This window comes from Carcharodon carcharias, chromosome 31, assembly GCF_017639515.1.
Source record: "Carcharodon carcharias isolate sCarCar2 chromosome 31, sCarCar2.pri, whole genome shotgun sequence".
Classification (NCBI taxonomy): domain Eukaryota; kingdom Metazoa; phylum Chordata; class Chondrichthyes; order Lamniformes; family Lamnidae; genus Carcharodon; species Carcharodon carcharias.
In genome coordinates this window covers 4,591,380-4,605,337 of record NC_054497.1, presented here as the reverse complement: position 1 = coordinate 4,605,337, position 13,958 = coordinate 4,591,380, and the positions used below count along the sequence as shown (strand labels likewise).

Sequence of the window (13,958 nt, the reverse complement as noted above, 5' to 3'; positions counted from 1 at the left end):
AGGCCCTCCAGATCAAAAGAAGATAAAGGCTGCAGTTCAGGTAAGAGAAAGAGAGGGTGCCTCAAGATGGTGATCGTGTCGATCTCTGTTAGTTGGCCTTAAATGGCCATTTACCTACCTTAATTGGCTACTTGCAGCTTGCAGGTAGGTAGCTCTTCTGTTGCCAATACCCTCACCAGGAAAATGGTGACAATGGTGCCAGCAGCATGTAATTTGTACCTTCCCCTCCCTTGTCCCCCATATAGGAGCTTAAAACCTGCCCTATGTGCAGGAGAGGAAGGGAAGATGAGGGTCAATTGAGTTTTCCTTTCATAGATTTTGCAAAGGCATTTTTGGTTTTTATTAAGTCCGTGCTGAAAGAACAGGACTTACTTCAGGGTATTTTGCTGAAACGAAGACAGTAATTTGTTCACCATCACCTTCACAAACGCAATTAGGGATGGGCAATAAATGCCGGCTTTTCCGGTGTTTCCCACACTCATGCTCCGGACATCATGAGTGTGGGACAGTCTTGATGGTTCATGGTCTTTTCTGGCCTGTCTGTTTTGGATGTGTGCAGTTATTATTCATGCTTGGTCACAGAAAATGGCGGCTGTCATTGAAACCCTAACCCAGCAAGACTCGGGGCCCTTCAACCAAAACTACTCCCCTACTGCAATCTACCTCCCCACTTCTGATGCTGATCTGGAGTCTGATACAAAGACCTGAATTGTTCCCACGTCGGGCAGGCTTGGTGGAATGGGCAGGGACGGTCGCAGAGCTGACCAATCGGCTCCACACCGCCATTTTACCCGGGCAGGCCAATTCAAATACCTGAGTTTTCTATAGTAACTGCCTTTCTGGATATGATCCATTTACTGTGGCAGTGTTTTAACTATGGCAATGTTTTTACTTATGTTGATCCACATTCTTAATTATTTGTCTGTAATTAGCATCTTCAATTTTCCATTAACGGTGTTAGTTTTTTTACATTAATACTTCCAATCAAATGTCAAAATTTGGTTTGAGAGTATATTTTATTGTCAGTTTTTAGGTAGAGATACTTTCAGAGTTTGCATTTGTGAATACTGAAGAAGTATTTGGATGTGCACTTGCAATGTCTAAACATACAAGGCTGTGGGCCTAGTGCTGGAAAATGGGATTGGAATAGTTAGGTACTTGTTTGAGCAGTGCAGACTCGATGGGCCGAAAGGCCTTTTTCTGTGCTGTAGATCTCTTTGACTCTATGACTTTAAGATGGTCAAAGATCAATCAGCAATCCATCATGGTTGAATTGTCAATCAATGGAACCCCGCCTTTAACATTCTGATTGGCTCCTGTGTCGCAAATCCTATCCAGTGCTGATTGGAACCCAATTGGACCTGGCAGCTGTTTGATTGGTTAACAAGAATTGCTGCCCATCATTGATGTTGTCACTTCCTGCTTAATAAAATGAGGTTTTGGCCCTGGAGTATAAAGTGACGTTTTAGGTATTGTTGGTGTTCATCTTAACTTAGTGTTTTGGTGAAAATCAGGGAAAAGAAGCCTACATTTAAAAAATGGAGTACCAGGTTTGTCAAAACTATCACCCGGATTGTGAAGTTGCTGTCAACAATCAGATTAACATGGAGCTCACTGCCTCCTATCTTTATCTTTCCATGGTGAGTGTTGTCTCTGTTGGTTTAAATGCTGAAATAAAACTTTTCCTCATTTCAACTCAACTTGATGTATTGTGTGTTTGGAGTTTTGTTACTGTTTTATCCCCAAATTTGGCAATAATATTGTTGCCATAGTGATATGTTAGTGATGTCTAAAAGCAACTAGTATGTTGAGATGAGTCTTACCTTGGCCTCCAGGTGTGATTTGATTCTTAGACAGGTCTGTTTAATGTTTGTAACCTGTTCAGATGTAGTAAGGAGCAGGCATGATACTCCCAGGCATGATTCCAATCCCCCTCTCTCAAGTCTAACCCATGACTGACTAGGGTCAGGGGGTACATCATCTACACCATACATTAGCATATTCCATCTGTTGGCCATTTATACTGTTGATCTTTGAATAATTATCCTCAGGATGTGACTGGTATTTATTGCCCATCCCCTTAATTGCCACAATTGCATGGCTTTGGTTATTTCAAAAGGGAGTTGAGTCATCAATATTAGTGTGGGAACACTTGTTTGTAGGCCAGACTGGGTAAAAACAGCAGCTTTCATTGTTGAACTAGTTGTGTTTAATAATTTGACTGCTTTATGGTTACTTTTTCTGATACTGTATTACTAGTTTTCCTAATTACTTATTTTAAATGTTTAAACTGCCTGAGACTTGAACATGTTCTCTGGGTTACTGGTCCTATAACCTCACTGCTGAGCTAATGTTATCTTGTAGTTAAAGATGCTCTATGCAACTAACATTCCCTATAGGAAGAAAATGGTAGCAATTTATTAAATTCTCACTGTCCTAATGAAGTCTAACTACTTTCTGGCAAGATAGTTGTTACTGTTTCAATAATTCATTAATGTTGAATTGAGTAGTTGTTAATCCAATTTCATTAAGTGCAAACTGATTTATTAGGAGTGAAATGGGAATTTTTATCAAAACTGCACTTCCTTTAAATATTCAACTAATGCTGGGTGGTTTGTTCCCTACCTGGTTAATCGTCACAATTGGAAACTAGTTGGTTAATAGACTGATCAATAGTCCTGAGGAAGGGGCAGAATTAACGTGACTTCACGTTGAATATTCAGTATGGTTAGAAAGCTGGAAGAGGACTTCCTCTACTGTGAGGATTAGAATTGGGGTCAGTGGAGTTAATGGAATTTGAATTGTTCTTTCAGGTGTCTTTCTTTGACCAGGATGATGTCGCCCTCAACCATTTCTCCCAGTTCTTCAAACATCAGTCTGAGGAGAAGCAGGAACATGTAGAGAAGCTGATTAAATTCCAGAGCCAGCGTGGAGGATACATCCTCTTCAAGGATGTTAAGGTTGGAATTGGGGAAATGGCCACTTTTAATGATGTGGCTTCAATTCATTAGATTGACAAAGAGGTGTTGTTTCACTTGTCTGATCTCTCACTACTGGCTCAGTCTACAATAGAACAAATGGATATGATGAAAGCACCCTGCAATAACTGACCTGTCTTTCTCCATTTTAGAAACCAGAGAGGGATGAGTGGGGCAACAGTCTACAGGCAATGCAAGTTGCCCTGGATCTGGAGAAGAATGTGAACCAGAGTCTGCTGGATCTACACCAACTTGCCACCACTGAGACTGACCCTCATGTAAGCTTCACTTCATCCTGATTCTGATCACTGGTAGACTTTGTACTGTTTTATTGCCTTTTGAAATGATCAACCAATTAAACCCAACACCACATTGTCCTGAATGACTACATTCTAGAATATCCATGCTCACTGATCTGAAGTGAGCAACATTGCAAACTGCAATTGACTAAAATGTGGACAAAATAAGAACTTGCTTTTCAACTTAGCAGTGGCTCTATTGGTAGCACTCCCTTGAGTCAATGTTCTGCATCAGTGTCTCTGGTGTCTGTGTCAGCACTTGTGTTATCCCCATTGTCCTGGCCAATATCCAATCCATTGATGGACATCACAAACTGTCTCAGTCAGCTATTGCAACTGTCTGCTTCACTTTAAAGGTGCTTGGGACATGCAATGCCAGTCTGTTATGTCGCTCCTTTCATGACCTGAAGATTTCCCATTAATGGAGCACTTTGTTTCATCTTAAGATGCTTTTCTTGAGCATAACATGCAGCAAATACTTCCTGCAAGCTGTCTCCCTAATGAGAAGCAGGAGTGAGGAGAATTGGTTGCAGAGGACCTGGTCTTCACATTTTGACAGTGTTGCAATGTCTCTTTCTCTTCCAGCTGTGTGACTTCCTGGAGAGACACTTTTTGGATGAGCAGGTCAAGACCATCAAGCAACTTGGGGACTATATCACCAACCTGAAGTGTCTGGGAGCTCCTGAGAATGGGATGGGAGAGTACCTGTTTGACAAGCTCTCACTAAAGGAGACCAGTTAACATGGCATCTAGTATCTGATTGTAGATTACTTTGCTTGTATGTGATGTTTCCAACTAGACCTGGTCAATTTGGCTTTCTCCAGGAAGAAAGAACTTGGAGCATTGAATTGTTGTGCCACATGGATTAAAATAAAAATCTTTTCATTGACAATTGCTTTAATTTCTACCTTGGAGCTAATGGTAGCTTGAAGTACTGCTGGGCTTACCTAGACACAGCATGGATAGACCATGTGTTTTCCACTGGGCTCCCCTTCAGATCGGGAGGGTGGTGAACAATTGTCCATGTCTCCTTGATGGGCTCCTCCTGAGCTGACATCATCAACAAGAATTCTCATTGGCTGGGATGCAGTCCTACAATGGAAATGTGAGGAAGGAGTGTGGGGTGTGACAAATCTTCATTGGTGTCCAATGTTCCATGTATCCTTCAAAGACCAGAGGGAAATCAATTCAATTAATGCAAGCTTCCCCCATCCCCTTCCCACCACCTTTTCCTCCAGACAGCCTCAGACTCAAATGTATTCTCATTAGCACTGAGCTCTCTATGATCATGCAATTGTCTTTTAAATGAGTAGAGTTTTTTTTGGTGAAAGGAAGAGTAAGATTCCATCTGTTCCAGTTATGTTTTTCCAAAAAAAAACATGCATCCTCGATGCCATATCATCTACAACTTTTAAGTTGTTTTCTCTCTGGGAATTAGTCAACCACATAGGCCCTCCACAGCCTGGAGTTTAGACAGCAAAGGACATGATGTTATTCCCTGAAGGAACAAAATGTGTCCTTTTTTTGTGATTCTAAGGTACCCAAAGTTAGAATTCAGGAACACATCCAATTCTGTTCACACCCCCACTGCTGTCGCTTTTAAATCAAAGTTTGTGGTCTGCTACACAATTGGTGAGAAGGCTCAGTGTAGGCCATTTCACCCCTTGACCTTGTCAAGAGTGAGATTGATAGATTTCTATGTATTAAAAACATTGAGCAATATGGGGATAATGGAGGTAAATAGTGTTGATGTAGAAGATGAGCCATGATCTCATTGAATGGCGGAGCAGGCTTGAAGAGCTGAGTGGCCTACTCCTGCTCAAGGAAGTACAATCTGATTCTTCTGGAACTGGTAGTAAAAGTAAATCATGATTTTTTGGCACCAAAAAGCTGTTTATAAACATGAAGTTCATCTCTATATCACAAATCCTCCATTATTGCTGGGTTAAAATGCATGTTGCTTGAGCCAGTATCTATTGGATCTATACACCCAGACTGACTCTCATTTAAAATTGGTGTCATCATGCTCTGCAAGGCTTTTAAAGCAAAGGAATGAGTACCTTTCCCATCATTGAGTGTGAGTGGTTGGATTAGTGTCTCTGGGTCTTCAGACCCAACAGAACTGCACATCATGTTTACTGGGTCCACATTTCTAATTACAAACAAGCTTCACATTGACAATAGATGAGTATTTGGTGAGATTGTGATTACCGGGGATGGTGAATTCTGTGACCACTACCCCACCCCCCCATCACTACTCCATACTGCTTTTGCTCCAGTTCCTCTTGCTTCCAAATACATTGTACTCCCTCAAGATTAAGGGGTGAACTTATATTGAGGTGTTTAAGACGATTAAAAGATTTGACAGTTTTGCCCTATTTCCTTGAGTCCTGAACAAGGGGGCAGAACCTTAGAGCTTGGACAGTCAGGGTTGATGTCCAGAAAACAGTTCTACCCATATAGGGCAGAGGGAATCTGGAGCTCTCTCTGCTCCAACACCCATCTCAAAAAAACTGAGGCTGACATCAATGACATTTCAAAGTTAAAATGGGTAGTGTCTTGTTAGGCAGGGATATTAAGTCTTGTGGAACCAGGATGGGCATAAGTTAAAATACAGATCAGCTATGAATTAATTCAATGGCAGAACAAGAACATAAACAGGAGTAGGCCATTCAGCTCTTCAAGCCTTGTCCACCATTCAATGAGATCATGGCTCATCATCTATATCAACAATATTTACCTGCATTATCTCCGTATCACTCAATGTTTTTAATACATAGAAATCTATCGATCTCAGACTTGACAAAGTTGAGGAACTAAGTGGACTACACTAAGCCTTCTTGCCAATTGTGTGGCAGACCAAACTTTGATTTAAAAGCGACAGCAGTGGGGGTGTGAACAGAATTGGATGTGTTCCTGAATTCTCACTTTGGGTATCTTAGAATCATAAAAAAGGACACATTTTGTTCCTTCAGCAGGAAGTAACATCATGTCCTTTGCTGCACACGTTTGTCTCAACTCCAGGCTGTGGAGGGCCTATGTGGATTGACTCATTCCCAGACAGAAAACAACTTAAAAATTAGATGATATGGCATCAAGGATATTTTTTGGGAAACCAGAACAGATGGAATCTTAATCTTCCTTTCACCAAAAAAAATCTCTACTCATTTGAAAGACAATTGCATAACCACAGAGAGCTCAGTGCTAACGAGAATACATTTGAGTCTGAGGCTGTCTGGAGGAAGAGGTGGTGGGAAGGGGGGAGCTTGCTTTAATTGAATTGATTTCCCTCTGGTCTTTGAAGGATACATGGAACATTGGTGTCCAATGAAGATTTGTCACACCCCACACATTGTAGGACTGCATCCCATCCAATGAGAACTCTTGTTGATGATGTCAGTTTAGGAGGAGCCCATCAAGGAGACATGGACAATTGTTCACCACCCTCCTAATCTGAAGGGGAGCCCAGTGGAAGACACATGGTCTATCACTGTTGGGTCTAGGCAAGCCAGGCAGTACTTCAAGCTACCATTAGCTCCAAGGTAGAAATTAAAGCAATTGACAATGAAAAGATTTTTATTTCAATTCATGTGGTACAACAACTCAATGCTACAAGTTCTTTCTTCCTGGAGAAAGCCAAGTTGTCCAGTTCTAGTTAGAAACATCACATACAAGCAAAGTAATCTACAATCAGATACTGGATGCCACATTAAGTGGTTTCCCCTAGCGAGAGCTTGTCAAACAGGTACTCTCCCATCCCATTCTCAGGAGCTCCCAGACGCTTCAGGTTGGTGATGTAGTCGCCAAGTTGCTTGATGGTCTTGACCTGCTCATCCAAAAAGTGTCTCTCCAGGAAGTCACACAGCTGGAAGAGAAAGAAACATTGCAACACTGTCAAAATGTGAAGACCAGGTCCTCTGCAGCCAATTCTTCTCACTCCTGCTTCTCATAGGGAGACAGCTTGCAGGAAGTTATTTGCTGCACGTTGTGCTCAAGAAAAGCATCTTATGATGAAACAAAATGCTCCATTAATGGGAAATCTTCAGGTCATGAAAGGAGCGACATAACAGACTGGCATTGCATGTCCCAAGCACCTTTGAAGTGAAGCAGACAGTTGCAATAGCTGACTGAGACAGTTTGTGATGTCCATCAATGGATTGGATATTGGCCAGGACAATGGGGATAATACAAGTGCTGACACAGACACTAGAGACACTGATGCAGAACGTTGACTCAAGGGAGTGCTACCAATAGAGCCACTGCTAAGTTGAAAAGCAAGTTCTTATTTTGTCCAGACTTTAGTCAATTGCAGTTTGCATTGTTGCTCACTTCAGATCAGTGAGCATGGATATTCTAGAATGTAGTCATTCAGGACAATGTGGTGTTGGGTTTAATTGGTTGATCATTTCAAAGGCAACAAAACAGTACAAAGTCTACCAGTGATCAGAATCAGGATGAAGTGAAGCTTACATGAGGGTCAGTTTCAGTGGTGGCAAGTTGGTGTAGATCCAGCAGACTCTGGTTCACATTCTTCTCCAGATCCAGGGCAACTTGCATTGCCTGTAGACTGTTGCCCCACTCATCCCTCTCTGGTTTCTAAAATGGAGAAAGACAGGTCAGTTATTGCAGGGTGCTTTCATCATATCCATTTGTTCTATTATAGACTGAGCCAGTTGTGAGAGATCAGACAAGTGAAACTAAGTGAAGGAACACCTGTCTTTGTCAATCTAATGAATTGAAGCCACATCATTAAAAGTGGCCATTTCCCCAATTCCAACCTTAACATCTTCGAAGAGTATGTATCCTCCACGCTGGCTCTGGAATTTAATCAGCTTCTCTACATGTTCCTGCTTCTCCTCAGACTGATGTTTGAAGAACTGGGAGAAATGGTTGAGGGCGACATCATCCTGGTCAAAGAAAGACACCTGAAAGAACAATTCAAATTCCATTAACACCACTGACCCCAATTCTAATCCTCACAGTAGAGGAAGTCCTCTTCCAGTTTTCTAACCATACTGAATATTCAACGTGAAGTCACATTAAATTCTGCCCCTTCCTCAGGAATATTGAATAGTCTATAAACCAACTAGTTTCCAATTGTGACGATTAACCAGGTAGGGAACAAACCACCCAGCACTAGTTGAATATTTGAAGGAAGTGCAATTTTGATAAAAAAAATTCCCATTTCAGTCCTAATAAGTCAGTTTGCACTTAAATGTTGAATTGAGTGGATGTTAATCCAATTCCATTATTGAATTATTGAAATAGTAACAACTAACCACTAGAAAAATAGGAATTGATGTTATAGGTAATGAAAATGGGAATTTAAAAAGTCACAATCTTGCCAGAAAGTTGTTAGACTTCATTGGGACAGTGAGAATTTAATAAATTATTACCATTTTCTTCCTATAAGGAATGTTAGTTGCATAAAGCATCTTTAACTACAAGATGACATTAGCTCAGCAGTGAGGTTACAGGACCAGTAACTCAGAACATGTTCAAGTCTCAGGCTGTCTAAACATTTTAAATAATTAATTAGGAAAACTAGTAATACAGTATCAGAAAAAGTAACCATGAAGCAGTCAAATTATTTAAAACACAACTAGTTCACCAATGAAAGCTGCTGTCTTTACCCAGTCTGGCCTACAAACTACTCTGTTCCCACACTAATATTGATGACTCAACTCCCTTTTGAAATAACCAAAGCCATGCAATTGTGGCAGTTAAGGGGATGGGCAATAAATACCAGTCAAACCTGAGGATATATATTTAAAGATTAACATAGTATAAATGGCCAACAGATGGAATATGCTAATGTATGGTGTAGATGATGTACCCCCTGACCCTAGTCAGTCATGGGTTAGACTTGAGAGAGGGGGATTGGAATCATGCCTGGGAGTAACATGCCTACTCCTTACTACATCTGAACAGGTTACAAACATTAAACAGACATGTCTAAGAATCAAATCACACACCTGGAGTCCAAGGTAGGACTCATCCCAGCATACTAATTGCTTTTGGACATCACTAACATATCACTATTGCAACAATATTACTGCCAAGTTTGGGGTTGAATTGACATTAGTTAGAACAGTAACAAAACTCCAAACACACAATACATCAAGTTAGATTGAAATGGGGAAAGGGTTTATTTCAGTATTTAAACCATCAAAGACAACACTCACCATGGAAAGATAAAGATAGGAGGCAGTGAGCTCCATGTTAATCTGATTGTTGACAGCAACTTCACAATCCGGGTGATAGTTTTGACAAACCTGGTAGTCCATTTTGTAAATGAAGGCTTCTTTTCCTTAATTTTCACCAAAACACAAACTTAGGATGAACACCAACAATACCTAAAACTTCACTTTATACTCCAGGGCCAAAGCCTCATTTTATTAAACAGGAAGTGACAACATCAATGATGGGCAGCCATTCTTGTTAACCAAACAGCTGCCAGGTCCAATTGGGTTCCAATCAGCACTGGATAGGATTTGGGACACAGGAACCAATCAGAATGTTAAAGGAGGGGCTCCATTGATTGACAATTCAACGATGATGGAATTGCTGATTAATCTTTGACCATCTTAGAGTCATAAAGGTCGACGGCACAGAAAAAGGCCCTTCAGCCCATCGAGTCTGCGCTGCTCAAACAAGTACCTAACTATCCCATTTTCCAGCACTAGGCCCATAGCCTTGTATGTTATGGCATTGCAAGTGCACTTCCAACTACTACTTAAGTATTCACAAATGCAAACTCTGAAAGTATCTCTACCTAAAAAGTGACAATAAAATATACTCTCAAACCATATTTTGACATTTGATTGGAGGTATTAATGTAAAAAAACTAACACCATTAATGGAAAAGTTAAGATGTTAATTACAGACAAATAATTAAGAATGCGGATCAACATAAGTAAAAATGTTGCCTTGGTTAAAATACTGCAATAGTAAATGGATCATAGCCAGATAGGCAGTTACTATAGAAAACTCAGGTATTCAGAAGTGAAGTCCTTGGGAGGCAGCCAACTAGACACTCCAGCTGTATTTTCAGACAGTGATGATGCACATAGCCCGCACAAATTCTTAAATTGAGAAGCTTAATTGATAACCTTGTTTTTATGAAAGAACTTGTTTTTTCCTAAGTGTTTTTGTCAAAAGACAAAGAACAATGCATAATGGAAGTCATTTTTATTCTCTGCTGAAGGTCTCTTTAAAATGTTTGACCATCTTTTAGGCAGTCAGTCTGCCATCTATACAGGCATTGGTAAGTCTTGGCCTAGCTAGGACTCCCTATATTTTAGACGAAGGCACTTCAGATTAGAGAAAAATTATACTAGATTGTGAGTATAAATGTCTTCAATTAATATTTGTTTATCAAAATAAAACTGTTTATTACAGTGGATCTAAAAATTGCATACATTTTGAAACACTATTGACTGTTATGATTATCTTTAGTTACCATCTATAACCCTAATGTTTAAGCAGCGATCTATAATTGGTTTGAATAATAATATATTAACTAAGTATAGAATAGCTGTAGTCTCATCTACATTCTCTAGAGAGCTGACATATAAAATAACAATATCCGAGGACTTTAAGGTAGCATCCTAAGAGCTGATATTGAGAAACTCTAAAGTTGTTCATTGTTATAATATACCTCAATGTATGTTCTATTCCAAGATAATTTTGTTAGGTTGGGGACTCCTGGGAGAGAGGATCTTTTACTTTAGGGCCAGTCTCTAGTTGGTCTTATAGATTATGTTCCTTTCATGATTGGAAATTTCTTTCAGTTGAGATTCGACGCTAACAATAAATTCATGGGAATAGGTTTACCTTGCCCCAGGAGGGGGGTGGGGGGGATGGCAAAGGTAGTAGAACCATTAACATTAAGACAAGTTTGATTCAGCCCCGCAGAGTTAGTTTAGTTTGTTCCTCTGAGGGACCCTTTTTTTATCCTTTGAATGACAATGTTGGTAAACTATTAGAAAATAGAGACATGGTTTGCAGAAAATGATTTCCTGCTGGTTTAGAGCAATAGAAACAATATCCATTATACTGATTTTTTTTTCATTCATGGGATGGGGGCATCATTGGCCAGCATGTATTGCCTAATCGGCCTTGTTCAGATTTAAGAGTCAACCACATTGCTGTGGGTCTGGAGTCACATGTAGGCCAGATCAGGTAAAGATAGCAGAGTTTCCTTCCCTAAAGGCTATTACTGAACCAGGTGGGTTTTTACAACAATCATTTCTGATGAAGAGTCATACGGACTCCAAACGTTAACTGTGTTCCTCTCTGCAGATGCTATCAGACCTGCTGAGCTTTTCCCAGCTATTTTTGTTTTAGACTTCCAGCATCTGCAGTATTTTGCTTTTACCTATAGTTTCATGGTCATCATTAGACTTTCAATTCCAGATTTTTATTGAATTCATCTGCTGTGATGGGATTCGAACCCAGGTCCCAGAGCATTACCCGAGGTCTCTGGATTACTAGTCCAGCAACAATACCACGACACCCTCACCTCTCCACTGATTTGATGATAGATTGACAAATTATGACAGTGTGCAACCATCCTGAACCTTCTGTGGTCACCTTGAGTATTCTCTGGGTCGCAGAAGCCCAGTTTGAAAATCAATGTCCTAGTGTACTGAGCGCCTCAGCTACATGGTAGACCTCAGGTCTCCATGTATAATTTCCCCAGGAATCAGTTGCTAGAAGCATATTGTGTGCCTACCATTGTATTATCCCTATATTCAGTTTTTAATTGATTCAAAGACAACCATGTATTCTCAGGAACATTTCTGAGAAGATATTTTCTGCTACTGTTTGGATGGACTTACATTGAATGTACAGTACAGAAACTGGCCACTCAGCTCAATTCTTTCCTGCTGGCATTTATTTCTCCACAATGTCTCCCCACCCAACAATTGATTCAGCTAAACAAACTGAAACTAAGTATAATAGACACCAATAATAGATTGGTAGCCTGTGTGGAAGTGGAGAATTGAAGATTCCCACTCAATTAAAGGGTATGATCAAAGCCTTGACATAAAGATTGGTGGAAGTAAGTTACTTTTGTTCAATAGTTGCTTCAAATGCCAAATTGCAGTTTAACCCAATCTTATTAGGTTCACGTACAAATTTGGATATTACACCAGAAACTGAACTGGACTAGCCTTATAAATATTGTAGCTACAAGAGGTCAGAGGCTGGGAATTCTGCAGAGAGTAACTCACCTCCTGACTCCCCAAATCTTGTCTACCATTTACAAGGCACAGGTCAGGGGTGCAATGGAATCCTCTCCAGTTGCCTGGATTAGTGCAGTTCTAACAACACACGAGAAGCTCAACACCATCCAGGACAAAGCAGCCCAATTGACTGGCACCCCATCCAATATGTGGAACATTCACTCCCTCCAGCCCTGATGCAAGTGGCAGAAGTGTGGACACCTACAAGATACGCTGTAGCAACTTGTCAAGGCTCCTTCAACAGCACCTTCCAAACATGTGACCTAGATTATCCAGAAGGACAAGGGCAGTAGATGCTTAAAAACAGCACAACCTGCAAATTTCCATTCAAGTCTCTCACCATCCTCACTTAGAACTACATCTCACGCAGTCAAAATCCTGGAACTCTCTCTCTAACAGCACTCTGGTTGTTCTCATCCCAGATGACTACAGTAGTGCAAGAAGGTGGCTCACCACTACCTTCCGAAGTGCAATGGGCCTAGCCGTTGATGCTCACGTCCCAACATCAAATATATAAGACACATGCTGTGTAAGATTACACAATAAGAATCTATTCATTTGTCTGGTACTTTAGTGAATGCATGAAGTAGCTTAAAATAAAATGGATTAACTTGGGGGACAAAACAACTTATCAAGTGGCTTAAAGTTCCTCTCACTTCACAAAGGCTGCAGTGAGTACCATTTTTAGGATTCGCTGTAGCAACTTGTCAAGGCTTCTTTGACAGCCCCTCCCTACCCGTGACATCCACCATTGAGAAGAACAAAGGATGCAGGTGCATGGGAACACCACCACCTCTAAGTTTCCTCTCTGAATTACCCTGATTTGGACAGAGATCACTGCTCTTTCATCATTGCTGGGTCAAATCCTTGAAACTCCCCCTCTAACAGCGCTGTGGCAACACCTTCACAACATACAGACCTCAAAGCTGCAACTTCACAAAGACAAATGCTTACTTTGCCATTGAATCTCCTGAATAAATTTCTTACCCACTAATACATACGAACATGGTGCAGGAGTAGGCCCCTCGAGCCTGCTCCACCATTAAATACGATCATGGCTGATCTGATTGTAACCTCAACCCCACATTCCTGACTACTCCTGATAACCTTTCACCCGTTATCAAGAATCTATCTAGCTCTGCCTTAAAAATATTCAAAGATTCTGCTTTCCCTGCCTTTTGAGGAGAGTTCCAAAGACTCAATCCTCAAAATTTCGCCCTATCAGTCTTAAATGAGCGACCCCTTATTTTTAAGCAGTGACCCCTAGTTCTAGATTTCCCCCAAAAAGGGGAAAAATCCTCTCCACATCCACCCTGCCAAGACCCCTTAGGATCTTAAGGGTTTCGATCAAGTTGCCTCTTATTCTTCTAAACTCCAATGGATACAGGCTGAGCCTATCCAACCTTTCCTCATGAGACAACCCACCCATT

General features: G+C 40.7%; 2 protein-coding genes across 2 annotated transcripts; one reads left to right on the top strand and one right to left on the bottom strand.

Annotated features, from left to right (window-relative positions):
* Positions 1-1,538: 1,538 nt before the first annotated feature.
* LOC121271809 (ferritin, middle subunit-like) lies at positions 1,539-4,018 on the top strand. Its single transcript, XM_041178092.1, has 4 exons — positions 1,539-1,640; positions 2,814-2,960; positions 3,131-3,256; positions 3,863-4,018. Exons 1-4 carry the CDS (start codon positions 1,539-1,541, stop codon positions 4,016-4,018), a joined length of 531 nt encoding a protein of 176 aa, XP_041034026.1.
* Positions 4,019-6,986: 2,968 nt separating this feature from the next.
* On the bottom strand, positions 6,987-9,564 carry LOC121271735 (ferritin, higher subunit-like). Its single transcript, XM_041177941.1, has 4 exons — positions 9,463-9,564; positions 8,056-8,202; positions 7,748-7,873; positions 6,987-7,142 (listed from the first exon to the last, which is right to left on the bottom strand). Exons 1-4 carry the CDS (start codon positions 9,562-9,564, stop codon positions 6,987-6,989), a joined length of 531 nt encoding a protein of 176 aa, XP_041033875.1.
* Between the last annotated feature and the right edge of the window lie 4,394 nt (positions 9,565-13,958).